Source organism: Mustela erminea, chromosome Y (assembly GCF_009829155.1).
Source record: "Mustela erminea isolate mMusErm1 chromosome Y, mMusErm1.Pri, whole genome shotgun sequence".
NCBI classification, from domain to species: Eukaryota; Metazoa; Chordata; class Mammalia; order Carnivora; family Mustelidae; genus Mustela; species Mustela erminea.
The window spans coordinates 5,017,793-5,041,158 of NC_045636.1; the positions used below are offsets into that span (position 1 = coordinate 5,017,793).

General features: G+C 35.8%; 1 protein-coding gene across 2 annotated transcripts in view; it reads left to right on the forward strand.

The window, feature by feature from the left end:
- Positions 1-23,366, forward strand: part of LOC116583895 (probable ubiquitin carboxyl-terminal hydrolase FAF-X) — a 138,436-nt gene that overhangs the window by 25,046 nt on the left and 90,024 nt on the right. For both annotated transcript variants that reach the window (XM_032331881.1, XM_032331882.1), the window contains exons 7-12: positions 4,544-4,659; positions 4,848-5,099; positions 5,174-5,312; positions 8,355-8,507; positions 9,450-9,554; positions 19,691-19,897. In XM_032331881.1, coding sequence (XP_032187772.1) covers positions 4,544-4,659; positions 4,848-5,099; positions 5,174-5,312; positions 8,355-8,507; positions 9,450-9,554; positions 19,691-19,897 — 972 coding nt within the window. The remainder of the gene's footprint in view (positions 1-4,543; positions 4,660-4,847; positions 5,100-5,173; positions 5,313-8,354; positions 8,508-9,449; positions 9,555-19,690; positions 19,898-23,366) is intronic.

Consider the following 23,366-nt stretch of genomic DNA (forward strand, 5'->3'; position numbering starts at 1 on the left):
TGATTGGTGATTCAGTCTCCTCATTAAATTTTAAGCGTGTTTAGATTCTGTTCTTCTTGCTCAGTTGTGGTAGAAGTTGTGTGCTCTAGAAATTTGTCCATCTTATTCATCCAATTTGTTGACACTAATACATAATACTTTGAATACAATTACTCATAGGACTTTTTAATTTTTTTATTTCTATGAACGCTATAATAAAGTTCTCTCATTTCTGATTTTGGTGAGATTTTTTCTAATTGTTGTTTTTTTGTTTTTGTTTTTGTTTTTGTTTTTGTTTTTCTTCAGGAAAGAACTTTTGGTTTTTTGGGGTTTTTTTAGAACTTTTGGTTTTGTTGATTTTTTTTTTCTTTTTCCTCTTTCTGTTTTTGTATTCTGTATTTTGTTTATCTCTAGTCTGATGTTTCCTTGTGCTAGTTTTGGATTTAGTTGGATATTCTTTTTCTAGTTTCTTTTAGTGAAATGTTAACATTGTTGACTTGAAGTCTGTTTTTGTTCTTGTTTTTGTTTTAACATTTAAAACTATAAATTTTCCTTGTGGTACAGATTCTTCCTTTGAACAGTTGGTTACGAATATGTTGTTTTATTTCTTCATATTTGTGGACTTTCCAGATTTTCTTCTGTTACTGATTTCTAATTCGATTATAATCTGAAAAGATGCTTTCTGTGATGTACTTCTTTTTTTTTTTTTTTTTTTTAATTTTGCTTATTTGCTTGAGAGAAAGAGGTCAGTGCATGAGCAGGGGAGCGGCAAAGAAGCAAAGGGAGAGGGACAACCAGACTCCCCAATAAGCAGGGAGCTGGATGGACATGGGGCTGAATCCCTGGAACCCAGGATCATCACCTGAGCCAAAGGCAGCCAGTTAACCAACTTAGCCACCCAGGCACACCTAATTTTACTCTTTTTTTTTTTTTTTTTTTTTAAGATTTTATTTATTTATTTGACAGGAAGAGATGACAAGCAGGCAGAGAGAGGAGGAAGCAAGCTCCCTGCCTAGCAGAGAGCGCCATGCGGGGATCGATCCCAGGACTCTGGGATCATGACCTGAGCCAAAGGCAGAGGCTTTAACCCTCTGAGCCACCCAGGCACCCCTAATTTTTCTCTTTTTAAGACTTCCTTCTGCAGAGTAGTTCATGTGCACTTAGAAAGAATATGTATTCTGCCCTTTTTGGGTATAGTGTTCTGTATGTCTGAAAGGTTGATTGTTCTGTAATGTTTTGTAAGACAAAAATATTTGCTTATTTTCTTCTCTTTAGTTCTGTTATTTGAAATGCAATATTGTCTCCAAATAGTATTCTAGAACTGTTTGTCCAATTTGTCAGTAGTTGCTTCATATATTTAAAAACTCTGAAGGTGACTTTTATGCTTGTTACATCTTCTTGGTGAATTGACCTTCAGTCATTCCATGTCTTGTCTCTTACCACAGTTTTTGACTTAACAGTCCATTTTTTTGATAGCCATTCCATTTCTGTTTTGGTTACTGTCTGCATGAAATATATTTTTCCATCTTTTTTTTTAAAGCTATACATATCTTTAGAACTAAAGTGACTCTATCAGGGACGACTGGGTGGCTCGTTTGGTTAAGCAGCTGCCTTGGGCTCTGGTCATGATCACAGAGCCTGCCCCGTGTCGGGGTCTGCTGCTCCCTCTCCCTGTGCCACTCCCCCTGTTTTTGTTCTCTTGGCACATGCTCTCTGTCTCTCGAATGAAACTTAAAAAAGAATTAAAAAAAGGATGTTATTTATTTGAGAGAGCACTTAACAGAGCATGAGTGAGGCAAGTGGCAGCCAGGGGAAGGGAGCCTGGTGCTGGGTATGATCCCAGCAACCTAATACCATAACCTGAGTTGAAGTCAGACGCCTAACCAATTCAGCCACTAAGGCACCCCAATAAGTAAAATCCTTAAATAAATAAATAAATAGACTCTTTTAGTCATTGGATCCTGGTTTCTTCTTTTTTTTTTTTTTAGAGAGGTGCAAGTAGAGGGAGGGCCAGAGGGGCATAAAGAATCTCAGGCAGACTCCCCACTGAGCAGGGAGCCCAGTACAGGGCTCATGACCTGAGCCAAAATCAAGAGTAGACTCTTAACTGACTTAAGTCACCCAGGCGCCCCCTGGATCCTGGTTTTTTATCCATTCTGTTTATCTGTATATTTGTGATTAAAAAGTTTAATCTTCTTATGTTCAGTGTTGTTATACTGATAAGGAAGGATGTATTTTTGTGCCATTTTGTTCTTTTTTTCCCATGTATCTTATAGTTCTTTTGTATATTATTTCCTTCCTTACTGACTTGATTCAGTCGATTTTTTTTTTTTTTTTTTTTGGTACTGACATGTTTTCATTCCCATAGGAATATATCTGTTCACTCTGTGTTTTAGGGGTTTTTTTGTTTTGTTTGTTTTTGTTTCTGTTTTCCATTTGATGGAGTGGGAGAGCACAATTAGTGGGAGCACCAGGAAGAGGGAGAAGCAGATTTCCTCCTGAGCAGGGAGCCCAGCACTGGGCTCAGTCCCATGACTTTGGGATCATGACCTAAGCCGAAGGCAGATCTTCAACAGCTGAGCCACCAGGCACCCCAAGGAATGCTATTGTATTTCTCAGTCAGTAATTTGCTTTAGGAGACTTGATAGCCATTTGCATGAACTGTGCCTGCTCATTGCAATGGAATTCCCCTAGTCAGTTCCAAGCCACTTTTGATTTTTCTGGCATCCAAAATAGTGACACAGACCAATCTGTTAGGCTGCTCACAATTAGGTTATTAGTTGCAGAGTTAGTTCTGTTTGCTCTCTTCAGTTTCTGTAAGGGACTTGAGGATCCTAAACTTTGCTGCTCTGGAGAAGTAGGTATGGATGAGTAAAAACACGATGAAATTGCCTAACTTCTGAATGTGATTGTTTTTGATTCAGTGTTTGGTTGCTATAAATTGTGGGCTGATTTCCAGAAATCCTGGAAATAAAGTTATTTCATAACAGTATGACGTTGAAGCTTTCTAATCTTACAACTAATTGATGCCACACCTCAATTTAACCTTCTAAACCAAATACAAAGGTGGGAATAGAGTATACTGAATTTATTTTTATTTTTTTTAATATTTTATGTATTTGAGAGAGAGCACAAGCAGGGGAAGCAACAGAGGGAGAGGGAGAAGCAGACTCTCCACTGACCAGGGAGCCAGATGCAGGACTCAATCCCAACACTCTGGGATCGTGACCTGTGCCAAAGGTAGATGCGTCACTGACTGAGCCACTCAGGCACTCTGTAGTATACTGAATTTATTCAGAAATTAAGTAATTGATTTACTGGAGATTTTAAAATTTATTTTAGGTTCCTGTATCAAATTTAGCATTAGTGTACACAGATGTATTCTTAAAACAGTTTTCTATTATTTAGCGTTTCCCATGTGTCTTAAATAATTTTTTGTTTTGTTTTCTTGTTTTGTTTTTTTTAAGTGGCTCTACTCCCAGCATGGAGCCCAACAACGGGCTCGAAATCACAACCCCAAGATCAAGATCTGAGCTGAGATCAAGAGTTAGACTTTGCATTTCCCAGACGCCCCTGGATAATTTTTTTGCCTGTTTTTTTTTTTTTTTTTTTTAAGATTTTATTTATTTGACAGAGAGAGAGAAATCACAAGTAGGCAGAGAGGCAGGCAGAGAGAGAGGGGAGGAAGCAGGCTCCCTGCGGAGCAGAGAGCCCGATGCGGGGCTCGATCCTAGGACCCTGGGATCATGACCTGAGCCGAAGGCAGAGGCTTTAACCCACTGAGCCACCCAGGCGCCCCTTTTTTGCCTGTTTTTAAATGTAGAACTTATTTCTGCCTCTGGGGGTAGAAATGACTCTTTCCTATTTTGGGTTTTGTTTGTTTTCTGCTAAAACTCAGCTTTTTAGATTTAATGAGGTGTTTTTTGTTTGTTTATTTGTTTGTTTGTTTTAAATTTCCTTGAGGAGAGCAAGAGAGAGCACAAGCAGTAGGGAGGAGTCGTAGAAGAAGAAGCAGGCTCCCCACTGAGCAGGGAGACTGATTTGGAACTCCATCCAAAGACCCAGAGATCATGACCCAATCTGTAGGCAACTGCTTAACTGATTGAGCCACCCCAGTGCCCCTTAATGATCTTTCTTGTGCATTTGTATCATTACAATAGATTTTTATATGTACATACCTTTTTTTTTTTACATTCTTACATATAAAAATGTTTTTAGCTGGCTATACAATCTTTGCTTAATTTTTGTTTAAATATATGGGACATGAATAAATAATAGCTGTGCTCCTAGGGGCTACTCTGTAATTGGATCCTGTGCTGCTTCTGATTGAAGGGATACAGAGAACAAATCATAACAGGAAAAATTTTAAGTCTCCATAAATATATGAATGACTATATAACACAAATATTATCTATTTTTTTTATCTATTCTTTATAAAGATAATTTAATGCAGTTATCTTATTGAGCTTCCTATTTCTAACTTATTCAAACATATATTCCAGAGGTAACTTAGAAAATTTTTATTATAGGAAAGAATTAACTCTTGGCATTGACTGTGTTGCAGGGTTGGCTAGTGGATCTGATCAATAAATTTGGCACATTGAATGGGTTCCAGATTTTGCATGATCGTTTTGTTAATGGATCAGCACTGAGTGTTCAAATAATTGCAGCCCTTATTAAGTAAGTTTATATTTTTAAAGTCAGTATTTATTCTACTTACTGTATTGCATTGAAAATCATTAAAAGTTAGTTTTCTAGTCTTTTTTTATTTTAAATTGGTAATATGACATTTTCTAAGTACTAAAACTAAAAACACATGTTACAAGAATATAGATATTAGCAGAAATTTTGTGCTTTCCTTATTTCAGACCGTTTGGACAATGCTCTGAGTTTCTCACTCAACATACAGTGAAAAAATACTTTCTTCCAGTTATAGAAATAGTTCCACAGTTCTTAGAAAATTTAACTGATGAAGAACTGAAAAAGGAAGCAAAGAATGAAACAAAAAATGACGCCCTTTCAATGATTATTAAATCTCTGAAGAATTTGGCTTCCAGAATTCCAGGACAAGAAGAAACTGTAAAAAATTTAGAAATTTTCAGATTGAAAATGATACTTAGGTAAGATACTTCCCTCTTTAATAATTATTTGCTTGACTTTTTAAAATGATGCTTAATCAGAATTTCTCTTGTAGATTGTTGCAGATTTCTTCTTTTAATGGAAAGATGAATGCATTGAATGAAATTAACAAAGTGATATCTAGTGTATCATATTATACTCATCGGCATGGTAATCCTGAGGAGGAAGAGTGGCTGACAGCTGAACGAATGGCAGTAAGTCCCTTTGATTTTTCTTTTATGAGTAAGATTAGCACCAGTCAGTGTTAGAAATGACAGAAAGTAATTCTGAAATTGAGACATGGATTCATGACTATTAAATCCTAAAACTTTTTATAATGGTAATAAGAAATTATTTGTTAATAAGTTAACCTATCACTTCCTATTAACCTATCCTATTACTTTGGTAAGTTTACCATTGTTGAATATAGGTATTAATGATGCAATTATAGTTTGTTTGGTTGGCTGAAATGCAGTAGATTAAATGGGTAGATCTGGAAGTTAGTGAATGAATTGGCATTATGGAAACTCAGTTTGGTGTCAAGTTCTGAAGTGAGACTTTACAATTAAAAGAATAAAATCTCTGATTTAACATTCTGTCATGCTTTCTAAAACTTAATTTTTTTTTAAGGTTTTATTTATTTATTTGTCAGAGAGAGAGCATATGCAAGGGGAGTGGTAGACAAAGGAGAAGCAGGCTCCCTCCTGAGCAAGGAGCCTGATGTGGAACTTGATCCCAGGACCCTGGGATCATGACCTGACCTGAAGGCAGATGCTTAACCAACTGAGCCATCCAGGCATCTGTAAAAGTTAATTTTTGAGTCATTTATGTTTATCATTTTGGCATTGAAACGGAAGAGTTAAAATAGATATTTATATGTTTAAGTGTTGAAATGAGTACTGTCCCGTAGCCTTATAAGGTATTTGCTTGGTAATATATTTTGAGTATATATTGTATGCCAGTACTGGGTATAAATGTGTGAAGAATGATCTCCATCTTAAACAAGTCCTAAGTTTAATAGTGAAAATGATTGGGGACCTGGCTAGCTCAGTCAGTAGAGCATGTGACTTTCAATCTCAGGATGTGAGTTCAAGGCTCACAGTGGCATACAGCCTGGTTTAAAAAAAATTATTTTTAATCAGTGAAAATGATCAAAATGTCTAAGATGTTTGAGGCTTCTTGGTTATTGGGAAATGGTATGTAACCTTGACCCCAGGTTCTGATTCACTGTTAGGAGTCAGGTTTCAAGTATGGCATTTACCTACTTTGTGAAACAGCAAGTATTTAACTACTTAAAATGTCCCCTTGTCTGTGAACTATTACCAGTCCTGGAAAAGTACAGAAAATGAAAGTGTTGGGAAACTTTTTGTAGCAGTATGTAATTGCTGTGGCATTTCTATTGATTTTTTTTCCCCCAAAGAATGTATAAGACCGACTGGAAATATAACACTGATTATTCTCACAGATAGTATGAGGAATATGCTGAGGTGCATTTTTATGGGACCATTTTTGTATGTGAATAACTAAAAAAATTTTTTTTAAGATTTTATATTTTTATTTATTTGACCGAGAGAGATAGAGAGAGAGGGACCACAAGCAATGGGTGTGGGAGAGGGAGAAGCAGGCTTTCCACTCAGCAGGGAGCCTGATGTGAGACTGAATCCCATGACTCTGGGATCATAACCTGAGGCAAAGGCAGGTGCTGCACAGCTGAGCTACCCAGGCGCCCGAAAAATTAAATTCTTTACAGTTCTTTATTGTAATATTTTTTCATTTAAAAAAAACAATAAGCACAATTATCTTTATTTATGTTGTGGTTACAACAATAAGCACATTATATGGAATAAAATTTTTTTATGGGATATAATTTTTAAGTTTAGTACTTCTGGGAGCACTTCGTGTGCAAAATTGGATTCTGTGAACTATTGTATAGTTTTGCATTAAAAGAATACATAAACAGGGCGCCTGGGTGGCTCAGTGGGTTAAAGCCTCTGCATTCAGCTCAGGTCACCATCCCAGGATCGAGCCCCGCATTGGGCTCTCTGCTCCACAGGAGGCCTGCTTCCTCCTCTCTCTTTGCCTGCTTCTCTGCCTACTTGTGATTTCCGTCTGTCAAATAAATAAATAAAATCTTTAAAAAAAAAAAAAAGGAATACATAAACATATTACACTAGAGTGTTATAATTTGTAAATGTGAACATGTGAAGCATGTTCAAATGTAAAACATGTGAACGTGTTTTAATCCAGTAACGTTATTCAGAAATCTGAACTATATTTTAATTTTTTACTTGTAATTTTTCAGCTTTTTGAGATGTAATTGACATATGTAACTATATAAATTTAAACATACAGATAATGACTTAATTTACATATACAGTTAACTTTTTTTTTTTTTTTTTTTTTTTTTTTTTTTTTTACATCTTACTTACTCATTTGAGACAGAGAGCATAAGCAGGGAGAGAGGAAGGGGGAAAAGCAGACTCCCTGCTGAGCCAGGAGTGTGAAGTGAGCTCCATCCCAGGACCTGGAGACTGACTTGAGCAGAAGTCAAACGCTAAGCGATCTGAGCCTCCTGGGCTCTGCTACAATGCCCTGCATAATTGAAAATCCTCATACAATTTGATACACCAAAAGCTTAACTACTAAAAACTTTATTTATGGCAAAAGTTAGCAAATATTTTTTATATGTATTACGTAATATATATTCTTACACTAAAGTAATCATGAAAAATGTTATTGAGTAAATCATAAGGAGAAATAAGTGTGCATACATGGACTCAACACAGTTCAAACCTGTGTTGTCAGATAATTACCACAGTAAATTTAACATCTGTCATCCTGTATAGATTTCTTTTCTTTTTTTTTTTTTTAAGAAAAATATTTTTATCCGTTGTGAAAACTGTTAGAATAATACTCTCTGGGGGTTCCTGGGTACCCCCCAGGTTCTTGGGTTCATTTAATTAAGCATATGCCTTCAGCTCAAGTCCTGATTCCAGATTCCCAGAATCTGTATCGGGTTCCCTGCTGGGCAGGGAGTTTGCTGCTGCTTTTCCTCTACCCCTCGTATGCTTGAACACACTCTCTCTCTCAAATAAATAAAATCTTCTAAAAAAAGAATACACTGCCTGTACATCATACAGCAGTATTGAATATCAGTACCATGTTGTGCATTTACATTTCTGTGCTTATTTATCTTGTAATTGTAATTTTTGCCCACCCAAATCTTAGCTTCCGCTTAAACAAATTTTTGTACTTAGGAATGGATACAACAGAACAGTATCTTATCCATAGTCTTGCGAGATAGTCTTCATCAGCCTCAGTATGTGGAAAAGCTAGAGAAGATTCTTCGTTTTGTGATTAAAGAAAAAGCTCTTACATTACAGGATCTTGATAACATCTGGGCAGCACAGGTAAGAAATTTAATTATAGCTATTTTATAAGAAAAATATTAAAAATTAATATTTTGTAGTAGCTAGTAGGTATTGGCATATGAATTTGTACTATTTGACTTTTTTTTAAGTTTAACTCTTGATATACACAGAGTTGTGTTGAGTATTTTTAAATAAAAAAACAAGTTACCCTGATCTTGACTCTCTTTGCAGGTATAAATCATAAATTATACAATAGTTACATATATTACATGTAGACATACAAGAATAATTAAATTTGATTTTTTTCTTGCAAGTCATAAAGAAACAAATGTTAGGAGAGTATTTTTTTTTTCAGAAACAAGTTGGGAGGATTACAAAGTCCTGCCCAGCCCACCCTTTTTTTTTTTTTTTTTAAGATTTTATTTATTTGTTTGACAGAGAGAGCCATAGCAAGAGAGGGAACCAAGGAGAAGGGAATAGGAGAGGAGAAGTAGGATTTCTGCTGAGCAGGGAGCCCGATGCAGGGGGTTAGATCCCAGCACTCTGGGATCATGACCCAAGCTGAAGGCAGACACCTAACGACTAAGTCACCCAGAGCCCCCCAGCCCACCTTTTTCAAAGAAAAACTAAATATATATTTAGTCTTCCCATCATTGAGTACTTAAGTATTCAGTTTTGAATCCACTATTTTGCCTTATTTTCTCTTCATTTTATTTAGAAATATCTGTAATTTTCATTTGAATTCTGAAAGCACATTACCATTTATATGAAGAAATTGAGTATAAAGTGATACAAGTGGGAGCTCTAAAGCATTTTAAAATATTAACAATTAGTCTGTAACCTCAAGTGAAACAGGTGGAAATATTTATTAATAGAAGTGAACAAAGTAGTTCTACTTACTTAGTTCATTTCTTTATTTAAACTTAGTACAGCTTGGTTCTTTTTGTTTACTTTGGTATATTTCATATTGTTTTTCAACAGGCAGGGAAACATGAAGCCATTGTGAAGAATGTACATGATCTGCTGGCAAAGTTGGCTTGGGATTTTTCTCCTGAGCAACTTGATCATCTTTTTGATTGCTTTAAGGTAATAATTCAAATAGTAAAGTAGTACCATCTTTTCTTAAACAGAATTAATTAATTACTAATTAATTATGTTTACCTAATATATACTTACTATCAAATTTCACCAAAGAATCTTTCATGAAGAATTGATAGTTGCTTATTCTAGTCAGAATTTAACATTAGTTTTTATTATAGTTACCGTTTCCATCACAGAATAATCGCATTTTTCACTTTTTTTTATTTCAGTTTGTTTAATTTCTTCTGGTGACTTTTATTTTTGCATACTTTTGCATTTGGAAATGCAGGAGAGTGTTACTTGCTATATATAGCTAAAAGAATACTCTAAACTGCAGTGGTTCTCTGGCATAACATACATAAAATATAAAAGTGAGATTCAGAAAGAGCGCTCAGAGTCTCTGACATCCTATCTGCATTAATCTATTTGGGTACTTTTTTATATTCAGTCCCTGTAATTGGCAAAGTTTGTTAGAGAATATGTAGATTAGGAAGATAAAGTCATATGCCATTGTTATAAATGATTATTTTAGTAACCTTAAGCATTAGAATCACAGGATTTCTTGTTGAAAGTAATTTGCATTGCTCTTGGTAACTTCATTTGGTACAATAAATGAGAAAAACATTTGACATTATCTGTCAAAATGTATGATTCGTGTTCTGTGATGTACACCTGTTGGATTTCTGAATGTGTACCTGAAAAAAATTAATCATATGTTTATCAGGATATATGTTCAAAAATCTGTAGCAGGGTGCCTGGGTAGGTCATTTGGTAGAGCAGGCAACTACTGATCTCAGTAAATACTAAAATCAATATTGGGAAGTTACTTTGGATAATGTAAAAGTTAGTGTTTTGTTTTGTTTGTTTTAAAGATTTTATGTATTTATTTATTTATTTATTTATTTGCCAGAGATCACAAGTAGGCAGAGATAGGCAGAGAGGCAGGCAGAGAGAGAGGGAGAAACAGGCTCCCCGCCAAGCAAGGAGCCCAATGTGGGGCTCAATCCCAGGATCCTGGATCATGACGAGCCAAAGGCAGAGGCTTAATCCACTGAGCCACCCAGGCACCCCTGTAAAATTTAGTTTGATAACTTTTGAAATGGTGATGTATATTTAATAGTCATTGTGACAGGGGCGCCTGGGTGGTTCAGTGGGTTAAGCCGCTGCCTTCAGCTCAGGTCATGATCTCGGGGTCCTGGGATGAGTCCCGCATCGGGCTCTCTGCTCAGCAGGGAACCTGTTTCCTCCTCTCTCTCTCTCTCTGCCTACTTGTGATGTCTCTCTGTCAAAAAAAAAAAAAAAATAGTCATTGTGACAGAAAGATGGAGTGGTATCAATTTTTCCTCTGTTTCTAATATTGGCAAGATTCTTTAACTATAATCATAATAAAAATTCTATAATCGAAGCATAGCCCTTTGCCTTATTGTTTACTGAATGTGTTACTCAATTAAAAGCATTATATTTTGAGATGTTTTATGATATAATTTATTTTGACTTGAAAGGTCTTAAGAAAAAAAGCCTCACTAAAAGCATTTAAAGCCTGAAGTATAGGTCATTTAACAGTTCTTTGTAGGTTGTAACTAAGTGATCCTGACTTTCTCTAAATATTTGTCCTTAGTTATGTTTGTTTATCATATTGCTCAGATGATAAATATCAAATATCTATAAATATTTGAGTCCTTTATAAGTGTTCATCTACCAGAATACTAATTTCCAGTCCTTGACATTTTTTGTCAGAATTGTTAATTTATCGGGCGCCTGAGTGGCTCAGTGGGTAAAGTTAATTAATAAAATCTTTTTTAAAAAATTGTTGATTTATCACAATTCCTCATGGTTTGAGATTCTTTCTTACTGTGTTACTGGTTTTCATATTCTTAGTGATTAAGGAGATTGAACTTCTTTTTTTTTTTACCTGTTTGTTTTGTTTTGTTTTGTTTAAGATTTATTTATTGATTTGAAAGACAGATCACAAGTAGGCAGAGAGGCAGGCAGAGAGAGAGGGAGAAGCACGCTCCCTGCTGAGCAGAGATCCCAGTGGGGGGCTCAATCCCAGGACCCTGGGATGATGACCTGAGCTGAAGGCAGAGGCTTTAACCCACTGAGCCACCCAGGCGCCCCTCTTTTTACCTGTTTTTGAACTATTTGTCTCCTTTCTAGTGAGAGGTTATTCTTATCTTTTACATGCTTATTTTTCCTATTCCTCTTTTTTTTTTTTTTTTTTTTAATTTAAGAGAGAGAGAAAAGAATGTGTGAGGGAGAGGTGTAGGAGGAGAGAGAGAATCTTAAGCAAGTACCACACTCAGCGTCAGGTTCAGTCCCACATCGCTGGATCATGACCTGAGGTGACATGAAGAGTCAGATACTTAACCAGCTGTAGCTACAGTGGTACTCTGTGTTCCTTTTTTAAATTCATTCCTGAGTATTTTGTATATATGAACAGCCCTTGCCCATATTGACTACAAATTAATTTCTCATGGTTTTATTAGGACTTGAAATGAGGAATGAAGTATGATCTTAACTGTATGATTGGATGTTGTGCTTTAATCCTCTTTGATTGTGTAGTTGTCGCCTTTATCTGTTTTGTTCCTATAATATCCATGATTATAATCATTTCCCAAAATCATTGGTAGTTTTGTATTCCTTTTGTCATTTCAGAAGGAATTTTGCTGAGCTAAACCACTTTAGAAGCAAGCACTTAAGTTGTCTTTCCATAAGTCTCATTTTTGTTTCATTTTTCTGTATTTATCATGTTAAATTTTATAATGTCTCCATTACAAGCTATTTATTTTTTTCTCGGGTTTCTGGATATTTAAGCAACTAGCAGCTCCTTATGTTCCTTATGTTCTAGTAACTACTGAAGACAAAGGAAAGAATACATGAAACTACTCCTATGTTCTATTAACTGGCCTTAAGGAACACTATTTTATTTTTATTTTATAAATTAAGTTTTTATTTTGAAGGTTCACATGAACTTTATTTAATAATACAGAGAATTGCATATGTTCTTTAGAGTTTTCTTCTGAAAACATGTTGCAGAAGTACAATATTAATCAAGATATTAATATTCATACTTTAAGTTCTATTTCCATCACCATGTGGATTCTTCATTAGTCCTCTTATGGCCACACCAGTTCTGTCTTAGCCCTACTTTACCTGTAACCCTTGACAACTGCTAGCTTGGTGTCTGTTTCTACAGTTTGTCATTTTGAGGTTGTTAAATAAATGGAATCATATAATATATAGCCATATAGCAATATGATAAGCAGACATAACTAAGGAGGACGTCCTGAGAGAACGTCAGGATCACTTGGAAATTTTTTTTACTTAACATAATTTTCTGCAAGCTCATACAGTTTGTTTATATATCTGTATTATATGTATATATTCTTGTATCCTGAGCAGTACTCATGATATAACTTTTAACCACTTAGGGTTTATTTAACTGCTTACCATAAACGGACATAATGAGGTTTTTCTCATTTAGAGCTTTTAAAAATAAAGCTGCTATGGAAATTGGTGTGCAGACTTTTTTTGTAAACATAGTTTATCTGAGATTGCATTTGCTCTTATAGTGCATATATATGTACATATATATATATATAGTATATATATGATGCATAGTAGTTGCATATTACTATTTAGTTTAGTCTTTTGTAGTTCACATCTTTAGTTTACTTCTTTACAAAGCCATTTTATAAAGATACTGCTGTCCTATCAATATTAGTGTTCCAGTCCATGAATCTGGAATATCTTTCAGTTTTTTTGGAGCTCTCTTTCCATTTATTTAGATACTGTTTGATTTCAGCACTGTTTTGTTTTGTTTTAAGATTTTATTTATTTATTAGAGAGAGCACACAAGCAGGAGAGCAGCAGGCAAAGGAAGAGGGAGAAGCAAATTCCCCCTGGAGCAGGGAGCCCAGTACAGGGCTTGATCCTAGGACCCTGGGTCTGAGGTGAAGGCAGGTGCTTAACTGACTGAGCCACCCAGGTGCCACTCAGCAGTTCCCCCACCCCTTGGTATTCGTTGCATTTTTGTTAAATTTATACTAAAGCAGTATGCAATTTTTTATGTTACTGTGAGTAGAAGGGTTTTCTTCATTTGGGGATTGTTTTAATTTAATATATAGAAAAATGTATCTAACATGTATAGAAATACAGTTGAGCTTTTAAATTTTATTTTGTGTCCTGAAAACCTATCATGCCTTTTACTTGGCGGGGGGGTGGGGGTATATTTTAATGGAGATCTTAGATTTTCTACATTTCTATGTACAAGATCATATGATTTACAACTAGAGATAGTTTTACTTCTTCCCAATCTCATTATCTGTTTTTTTTTTTTTTTTTACATCCTTGTTTATTTTAGCCCTAATTAAAACATATAACAAAATGTTGAGGGAGTGGTGAAAGTGGGTATTCTCAATATTGAGTGCAAAACTTAAAAATGTTTTATCATTAAGTATGACATACATTGTCAGGTCTTTGTTTTTGCCATTTATTGGATTTAAGAAATTCCCTTCTATTCCTCATTTTTTGAATGTTTTAGTTTTAAAAGTTTGTTGGATTTTGTCAGTTTGCCTTCTCTACGTCTAGTGAGATATGGGCTATGTTGCACTGTTCTATGTTGCATTGGCTGATATTTCTGTGTTCAAGTAGTCTTCCATGTCTGTAATAAATCCCACTTCTTACAGTGTATAAGTCTTTTGTATATAATTCTTCCTGGATTTCTTTGTATTTTGTTGAGGATACTTCTGGCTTTTAAGAAGATGCCAGGGTCACCTGGGTGGCCCAGTGGATTTAAAGCCTCTGCCTTCTGCTCGGGTCATGATCCCAGGGTCCTGGGATCGAGCCCTGCATCAGGTGCTCTGCTCGTCGGGAAGCCTGCTTCCCTTCCTCTCTCTCTGCCTACTTGTGATCTCTGTCAAATTAAAAAAAAAAAAAAAAAAACCCTTAAGAATATACCAAACCTGGGCGCCTGGGTGGCTCAGTGGGTTAAGCCGCTGCCTTCGGCTCAGGTCATGATCTCAGGGTCCTGGGATCGAGTCCCACATCGGGCTCTCTGCTCAGCAGGGAGCCTGCTTCCCTCTCTCTCTCTCTGCCTGCCTCCGACTACTTGTGATTTCTCTCTGTCAAATAAATAAATAAAATCTTTTAAAAAAAAATAAAAAATAAAATAATAAAAAGAATATACCAAACCATTTTTCAGAATGACTATAATATTTTGTATTTCCAACCACAGTTTGTGTGATCCATTTTTTTAACATTATTCTCAGAGTTTTGTGTATTTATTATTTTTTTTTATTCTGATAGATGTACATTAAAGTCTCCTTGTGGTTTCAGTTTATATTTGGTTAATGGCAGTGATTTTGAACATCTTTCATGTGCTCATTTGCCATAAAACAGTACCTGTTCATGCCTCTTGCCTATTTTCTATTTTCTAAATGCGTTGTTTTTTAAATTACTGAATTTGCAGAGTTGGTTTTTTTGCTTTTGTTTTTGTTTGTTTTTTTTTTAATTTGTCAGAGAGCACAAGCAGAGGAGGGGTAGAGGGAGAAGCAGGCGTCTCCACTGAGCAAGGAGCCAGATGGGGGGCTTGGTCCCAGGACCCTGGGATCATGACCTGAGCCAAAGGCAGACATTTAACCCAGGAGTCCTACAGAATTCTTATGTATTCAACATGCTAAGTTGTTTCTTAGATAAGTTGTTTCTTAGATAGGTGGTATGCATATATTTTCTCCCAGTCTTTAGATTCTTTCATCCTCTTTTTTTTTTTTTAAGATTTTATTTATTTATTTGGCAGAAAGATCACAAATAGGCAGAGAGGCAGGCAGAGAGAGAAGGGGAAGCAGGATCCCTGATGAGCAGAGAGCCTGATGCGGGGCTCGATCCCAAGACTCTGGGATATGACCTGAGCCAAAGGCAGAGGTTTAACCCACTGAGCCACCCAGGCGCCCCCTTTCATCCTCTTTTTTTTTTTCAAGATTTTATTTATTTATTTGTCAGAGAGAGAGAGCACAGGCAGACAGAGTGGCAGGCAGAGGCAGGGGGAGAAGCAGGCTCCCTGCCAAGCAAGGAGCCTGATGTGGGACTCGATCGCAGGACGCTGGGATCATGACCCAAGCCGAAGGCAGCCGTTCAACCAACTGAGCCACCCAGGCATCCCCCCTTTCATCCTCTTAATAGGGTCTTTGACCAACAAAGTTCTTAATTTTGGTGAGGTCTAGTTTATTTCCTGTGTGTGTCACACTTTTGGTGTCAAGATTGAGAACTTGTTGCCTATCTGTAAATCCCAAAGAATTTCTCCTATGTTCTGTATTTGAGAAAGTTTTAAAATTTTGCAGTTAATGTATTACCCATATTGAGCTACCTTTGTTTAGATGTAGGATTTAGATTACAGGGTAAGTTTTTTGTTTTTGTTTTTGTTTCTGTGTATGACCAGTGTTGCAGTACCATTTTGTGAAAGGTAGTCTTTTATCTTGCCTAAATTAGTTCACTTTTGCCCCTTTGTCAAGTGTCAGACATACTTACTTTTTTAATTGCCCCCAACATGGGGCTTAAACTTACTCCTTGAGATCAAGAGTTTCACATGCTGTACTAACTGAGCTAGTCAGGCTAGTTAAAACATACTTATATGAATCTCTTTCTAGGTTCTCTTTCCATTTGTCACTCACTTGGCCAATACCACACATTTCAACACAATGTTGAATAGAAATAGCTAGAGCAGACATCATTGTGTTAGGGAGAGAAATTAATCAGTGTATCACTGTTAAGAATGACGTTTACTGTGTGTTTTTTTACAGCTTCCCTTTATCAGGTTATGAAAGTTCCCCTCCATTTTTACTTTCATTTTTTTTAACGAATGGATTGGAATTTTGTGAGATGTTTTATTTGACATTGATGTGCATGTACCATTTTTACTCTTTACCTGTTAATGTGATAGGTTATATTAGTTATTTTCAACTGTTGCATCCTCAGATAAACTGCACTTGATCATGTTTTTTTTTTAACATGTTGGCTGAATTTCATTTACTAATACTATATTCAGGAATTTTATAATATATTCATGGGGTATATGATCTGTAGTTCTTTTTCTTTTGTATTTATCAGGGTGTATTTTGCTTCATAATGTAAACTTTGTGTATTTTTCTCCTTTTTTCTGGAAGAAATTAATTATATATTAATGTTACTTCTTCTAAGTATTAGGTATAATATTTTAGTGAAACCATCTGGGTTTGGTGATACTTGTTTTGGGGAGTTTTTGAATCCTGAATTCAGTTTCCTAGTCATTGTATTCTATTCAGGTAGTCTGTTTTGGCTGAATTGCAGTAATTTGTGTTTTTTAGTGATGTCGTTTCATGTAATTTTTCAAAGTTAGGTATGTAAAGTTGTTTTTGTTCTCTGTTATCCTTTAATGTCTATAGTGAGATCTCTGTTTTACTTTTTTTCCTAATAAATTTTTTTTGTCTATTTCCCCCCGTAATCATTCACTTTATTTCTTAAAGTCTGCAGTCATGTGATAACCTTTCTCAGACTTATTTTGCTTAGCATATATACTCTAGCTCCATCCACACTTTTCTAAATGGCAAAATTTTCACTCTTTTTATGGCTGAATAATATTCCATATTTGTATATGTTGTCTGGGGTGGGGTTTGTGGTTATTTTGAAAAGAAGGTATATTCTGCAGATTACGTAGAGTTGTTCTTTAATTGTCAGTTAAATCCTGTTCTTTGATGTTTTTTGTTGAGTTCAGTTTTTTGCTGGTTTTCTGTCTAGTTCATTCAGTTGTTTAAAGATGGATATTGATGTCTCTCATTATTATGGATTTCCCTATTCTGTCTTTGAAATCTGTCAGGTTTTGCTTCACATATTTTGTGGTATATTCATACTTGATGCATATACATTTGGGATGCTCTTTTTTTTTTTTTTTTTGGTAGACTGACCTTCACTCAATATATGTTACATACTCTTCTCTGAAATCTATTTTATATGGTATTGCTGTGGCCACTTCTGCTTTCCTTTAATGTTTGTATATCTTTTTGCATTTTTTTACTTTGACCCTGGCTACTTTATATCTAACAATACTAGTAGCTTCTCTTAAGCTCAGCCTTATAACTAGAATGTCTAAACAATATATATTGGGGTGCCTGGGTTGCTTGGTAATTGAGCATCTGCCTTTGGCTCAGGTTGTGATCCCAGGGTCCTGAGATCAAGCCCACATCAGGCTCCCTGCTTGACAGGGGTCCTGCTTCTCCCTCTCTCTCTGCCTCTGCTTCTGTTCTTCTCTCACTATGTCTCTATCTCTGTCAAATAAATAGAGGTCTTAAAAAAAAAAAATTACCTTCCATCTTGAAGAAATAAAAATAAACCATTTATATTTAATGAGACTTTTGATACGTTAGGGTTTAAGCTTGCTATTTTATTTATTGTATTGTATTATTCTCTTCTGTCTGCCCTGAGAGGAATGTTCTAAATTTTAGGTTTCTTTTTTTCTATTTTTATTTTTCTGTATTGTATTCTATTTTTATTTCTATTTTTAGGTTTCTATTTTTCTATTTTTAGGTTTCTGTTTTTATTTTTCTGTATTGTATTGAAATATGTCTTTGTATGGCCTTTTGAGTATCTTTAGTAATTCAAACACCTGTCATCTCATCGTTGACATCTATAAAATCTTCTAAAAAATACAAACAATTTTTTTCTTTTTTAAATTGTGCTAATACATACCGCATAAAATTTATCATCTTAACTATATTTAAGTATATGGTTCATTGGTATTAAATATGATGGTAATGTGCAACTGTAACCAGCATTCAGTCTGTTTCTGGAGCTGTTTGTTTTTCTTATAAAACTGATACGCATTAGACAGTAAGAACTTATTCCTCTCTGTGAAGCCCCTGGCATCCATCATTCTGCTTTCTGTCTATATGATTTTGACTGCTCTGATATGTCATATAGAAGTGAAATCATACAATATTTGCTATCTTTTGGTGACTTCATTATTTCACTAACCATACTGTCTTATTCATATTGTAACATGCTTCAGAATTTTCTTTCTCTTTAAATGAGTAATATTCCACTGAATACATATGCCACATTTGTTTATCCATTTTTTTAATTGATTGACAGTTTGGATTGCTTTCACATTTTAACTGTTCTGAATAAAAATGCTGCTATGAACATAAGTGTACAGATGATCTGTTTGAGACTGCTTTCAGTTCTTTTGGTTATGTATATACCTACAGCTGGAATTGCTAGATGGTGTAATAATTTCAGATGATGTGAAAATTAATTTTTTTGAGGAATTTGTACTGTTTTGCAAGATGACTATACCATTTTACTTTTCCACTAACGATGCACACAACTGTAATTTCTTCCCATCTTCAGTAACACTTGATTTTTTGTGTGTCTTTGATAGCCATACTGATACACACACACTCACGGGTGTAAGGTACTTTTCCATTGTAATTTAATATTTCCCTAATAATCAGTGACTTCGAGCATGTGGTCATTGTCATGTGGTAATGGACCTTTTTCTTTTTAAAGATTTTATTTATTTATTTGACAGACAGAGGTCACAAGTAGGCAGAGAGGCAGGCACAGGGAGAGAGGAGGAAGCAAGCTCCCCATGGAGCAGAGAGCCTGACGTGGGGCTTGATCCCAGTACCCTGGGATCATGACCAGAGCCAAAGGCAGAGGCTTAACCCACTGAGCCACCCAGGTGCCCCAGTAATGGACCATTTATATATCTTTTTAGAAAAATGTCCTTTGTCTGTTTTTTAATTTGAATTGTTTGGTTTTTTGTTTGTTTGTTTTTAAATTTTAGGACTTCTTAATGTGTTTTGTATATGATGCTTTTAATTTCTAATATGGAATTTTAAAGTCTTTAATGATAAAGTCCTTAATAATAAATGGAGTGTTTTTTCTTGAATTTAGATTATTCTGTCCTATGAATACTGTGAGATTTTTCAAATGAGATGTGGTTAATTAAGTGCTCAGTTAAGCTAAACTAATGGTTTGTGTATGTGGCTGTGCTGAATTCAGTATAGTTTATCGAAAGCCATGTAATTAAAACAATAATGACCTAATATAAATGGATATATAAATCATAACGTTTGTGAGGTTTACATAATTTACACTTTTTTTTTTAGGCAAGTTGGACTAATGCCAGTAAAAAGCAACGCGAAAAGCTGCTGGAGCTGATTCGCCGTCTTGCAGAAGATGATAAAGATGGTGTGATGGCACACAAAGTTTTGAACCTGCTTTGGAATCTGGCCCATAGTGATGATGTGCCTGTAGACATCATGGACTTAGCTCTCAGTGCCCACATAAAAATACTAGATTACAGTTGTTCCCAGGTATGGGAGTGGTTCTTTACTCTTTTTTTCTTACCTTTTTCCCTTCACCATGAGAATGATTTAGTTATAAGATAATTCCATTATTTTTGTTTTTACACTAATCTTTGAAAAATTGACTTACCTTTGCTTTTTCTGCATTTTTTTAATACCATTTACTAAGCACTTTTACCTCTCTACAAAAAAAGATTTGTGTAGGTAAAACAAATTTTTATGTAATAGTATTATAGTTCAGTATATGAAGGTAAAATAGAATCATGAATTATTAAAGCTGGTAGTGACTTTGGAGGGAAAATCTTCCTCAGAAGTTAATAAAGCTAAGAGAATTTCCTGAATAAAGCTTCCTTTATGTAAGTCACAATACAAGTATTTTCCCTGTCTTTTTCCTTTTTTTTTTTTTTTTTTAAGATTTTATTTGTTTATTTGACAGACAGAGATCACAAGTAGGCAGAGAGAGAGAGGAAGTGAAGCAGGCTCCCCGCCAAGCAGAGAACTTGATGCGGGGCTGGATCCCAGGACCCTGAGATCATGACCTGATGAGCGGAAGGCAAAAGCTTTATTTAATTCACTGAGGCACCCAGGTGCACCTTTTTTTCTTTCTTTTTTTTTTTTTTTTTAAGATTTATTTATTTATTTATTTGGCATACAGAGAGAGATCACAAGTAGGCAGGAGAGGCAGGCAGAGAGAGAGGGAGAAACCGGCTCCCCGCTGAGCGGAGAGCCCCATGCAGGACTCAATCCCAGGACCCTGAGTTCATGACCTAAGCCAAAGGCAGAGACCTAACCTACTGAGCCACCCATGCGCCCATTTTTCCTGTATTTAACTTCTGCTGCTTACGTTTATTGCTTTCAGGTATGCATTTTTATATAGTTACTTACATTTTCAGACCTGTTTCTGGATTTTTATAAGTGCTTTACCGTATTTCTAATTGGTTGGTTAAAGAATTTTTAAAAAATAAAAAGACTGGACAGGGTTGTTCTTAGTTCTGTGAGGGCTTCACTTTTAGTTGGACTTGAATTTAATCAGTTCTAGCAAGGTCAAGATGATATTAACACATATTGGAAGCCAAGTGTTTGCAGTCTTAAGTTATTTATTGCACTGATTGCCTTAATCAAAAAAAGTACTGCTGGGGCACCTGGGTTATTAAGACAGTTAATCGTCTGCCTTCAGCTCAGGTCAGGATCCTAGGATCTTGGGATCAAGACCCTCATGCTCAGCAGGGGTCCTGCTTCTCCCTCACTCTCTGCCTATGCTCTTCCCCCAGCTGTATGCTCTCTGCCTCTCAAATAAATTAATAAAATCTCTAAAAAAAAAAAAAAAAATGTACAGGGCGCCTGGGTGGCTCAGTGGGTTAAGCCACTGCCTTCGGCTTGGGTCATGATCTCAGGGTCCTGGGATCGAGTCCCGCATCGGGCTCTCTGCACAGCAGGGAGCCTGCTTCCCTCTCTCTCTCTCTGCCTGCCTCTCCGTCTACTTGTGATTTTTGTCTATCAAATAAATAAATAAAATCTTTAAAAAAAAAAAAAAGTACATATATATATACACACACACATTTAGAGAACTGGGTGAATTCAGAGAACATTATTTTGGATACTTAAAAATGAAGTTATCATTCATAGTCTGGGTTAGTTAATTGCAAGTGTCAGTGTAAAACTGATTTTTTTTTTAATTCTGAGGAAGAGATAAATTAAAATTTATCCTAACCACTGTCTTAAGTAGATTAAAAACATGAGAGTTGGCAGCGCCTGGGTGGCTCAGTGGGTTAAAGCCTCTGCTTTCCGCTCAGGTCATGGTCTCAGGGTCCTGGGATCGAGCCCAGCATGGGGCTCTCTACTCAGCAGGGAGCCTGCTTCACTCTCTCTCTCTGCCTGCCTTTCTGCCTACCTGAGATATCTGTTAAATAAATAAAATCTTTTAAAAAAACAAAACATGGAAATTTTGAAAATCATAGTGACAGGGGAGCCTGCCTCGATGGCTTAGTCAATTGAGTTTCCAACCCTAGGTTTCACAGAAGCACAATGTTAGGCTCTGTGCTCAGCAGCAGTCTGCTTCAGATTCTCTTCCTTTGTCTCTCCCTCTGCCCCTCCCCACACACCCTCTCTCTAAATATATAAAGTCTTAAAAATTATAGTGGAAGTGATATATTAGATTTGCAGTTATGCAGTAGGAGTTTCAGATTTATCAAAGGAAAAAAAGACTCCAGTTATTTTATTGGATGACAGTATTTGATTTTTCATTGATTGACTCATTGTACTTGACTACAATAAATGTTTATCTGGCATATCAAAATGTTACAAAGACCTTGAGTTTAAATTCTATTTTATTAAATAGAGTAGTGTTACGAGGCTCATAGCAACACACTTACTGTAAAAGCTCAAATGGGTGGCTCAGTGGGCCTTCAGCTGGGGTCATGATCCCACGGTCCTGCGTTGGAGCCCCACATCAGGCTCTCTGCTCAGCGAGGAGCCTGCTTCCTCCTCTATCTCTGTCTTTCTCTCTGCCTACTTGTGATTTCCGTCTGTCAAATAAATAAAAAACTACAAAAAACAAAACAAAAAAAAGCTCAAGTGTTACTTCCTTTATTCAGTTGTTGGTATCTTTGCCTGGCACAGTGTCCTAAGTTATCACATTAGTAGATAACTGGATTTTACGGGATTTAATAAAAAGAGTTTTTGTTTTTCAACTTTAGCTATCATTTGGTGTATTTTTTTATTTTATTATCATTATTATTATTATGTTATATTAGTCACCATACAGAATATCATTTGGTTGGTTGGTTGGTTTTGTTTTTTTAAAGATTTTACTTATTTATTTGACAGAGACAGCGAGAGAACAAATACAAGCAGTGGGAGTGGGAGAGGGAGAAGCAGGCTTCCCACATAGCAGGGAGCCCAGTACGGGGGCTCTATCCCAGGAATCTGGGATGATGACCTGAGCCAAAGGCAGACGCTTAGCAACTGAGCCACCCAGGCGCCCCCATCATTAGGGGTTTGTTTTGTTTGGGTTTTTTTTGGCTTTTGTTGTAGTGTTCATAATTCATTGTTTGCATATAACACCCAGTGCTCCATGCAGTAAGCCCTCCTCAATACCCATCACCTGCCTAACGTATCTCCCCAACCCCTCCCTTCTGATACCCTGTTTGTTTTCCAGAGTCCAGTCTCTTATGGTTCATGATGTAGTTATTTAAAACAAATGAATATGTAATTCTCTTGCCCTGTCAATCCAAAGCACTTTTTTTAACGAGTCATGATGCATTTAATATTCATGGATAAATATTTTTAAATCCATAAAAATGTTCATAGAATACAGCCGTATAATTTCACATTTCCTGGGGAAAAAATTAATTTTTTCCTGGGGAATGATTAAAAAAAAAGCATGACATTTACAGACTAGACCATTATTCTTTTCTTTTCCCTCCCTGTTTCTCTCTCTCTCTCTCTTTTTTTTTTTTTTTTAAGATTTTATTTATTT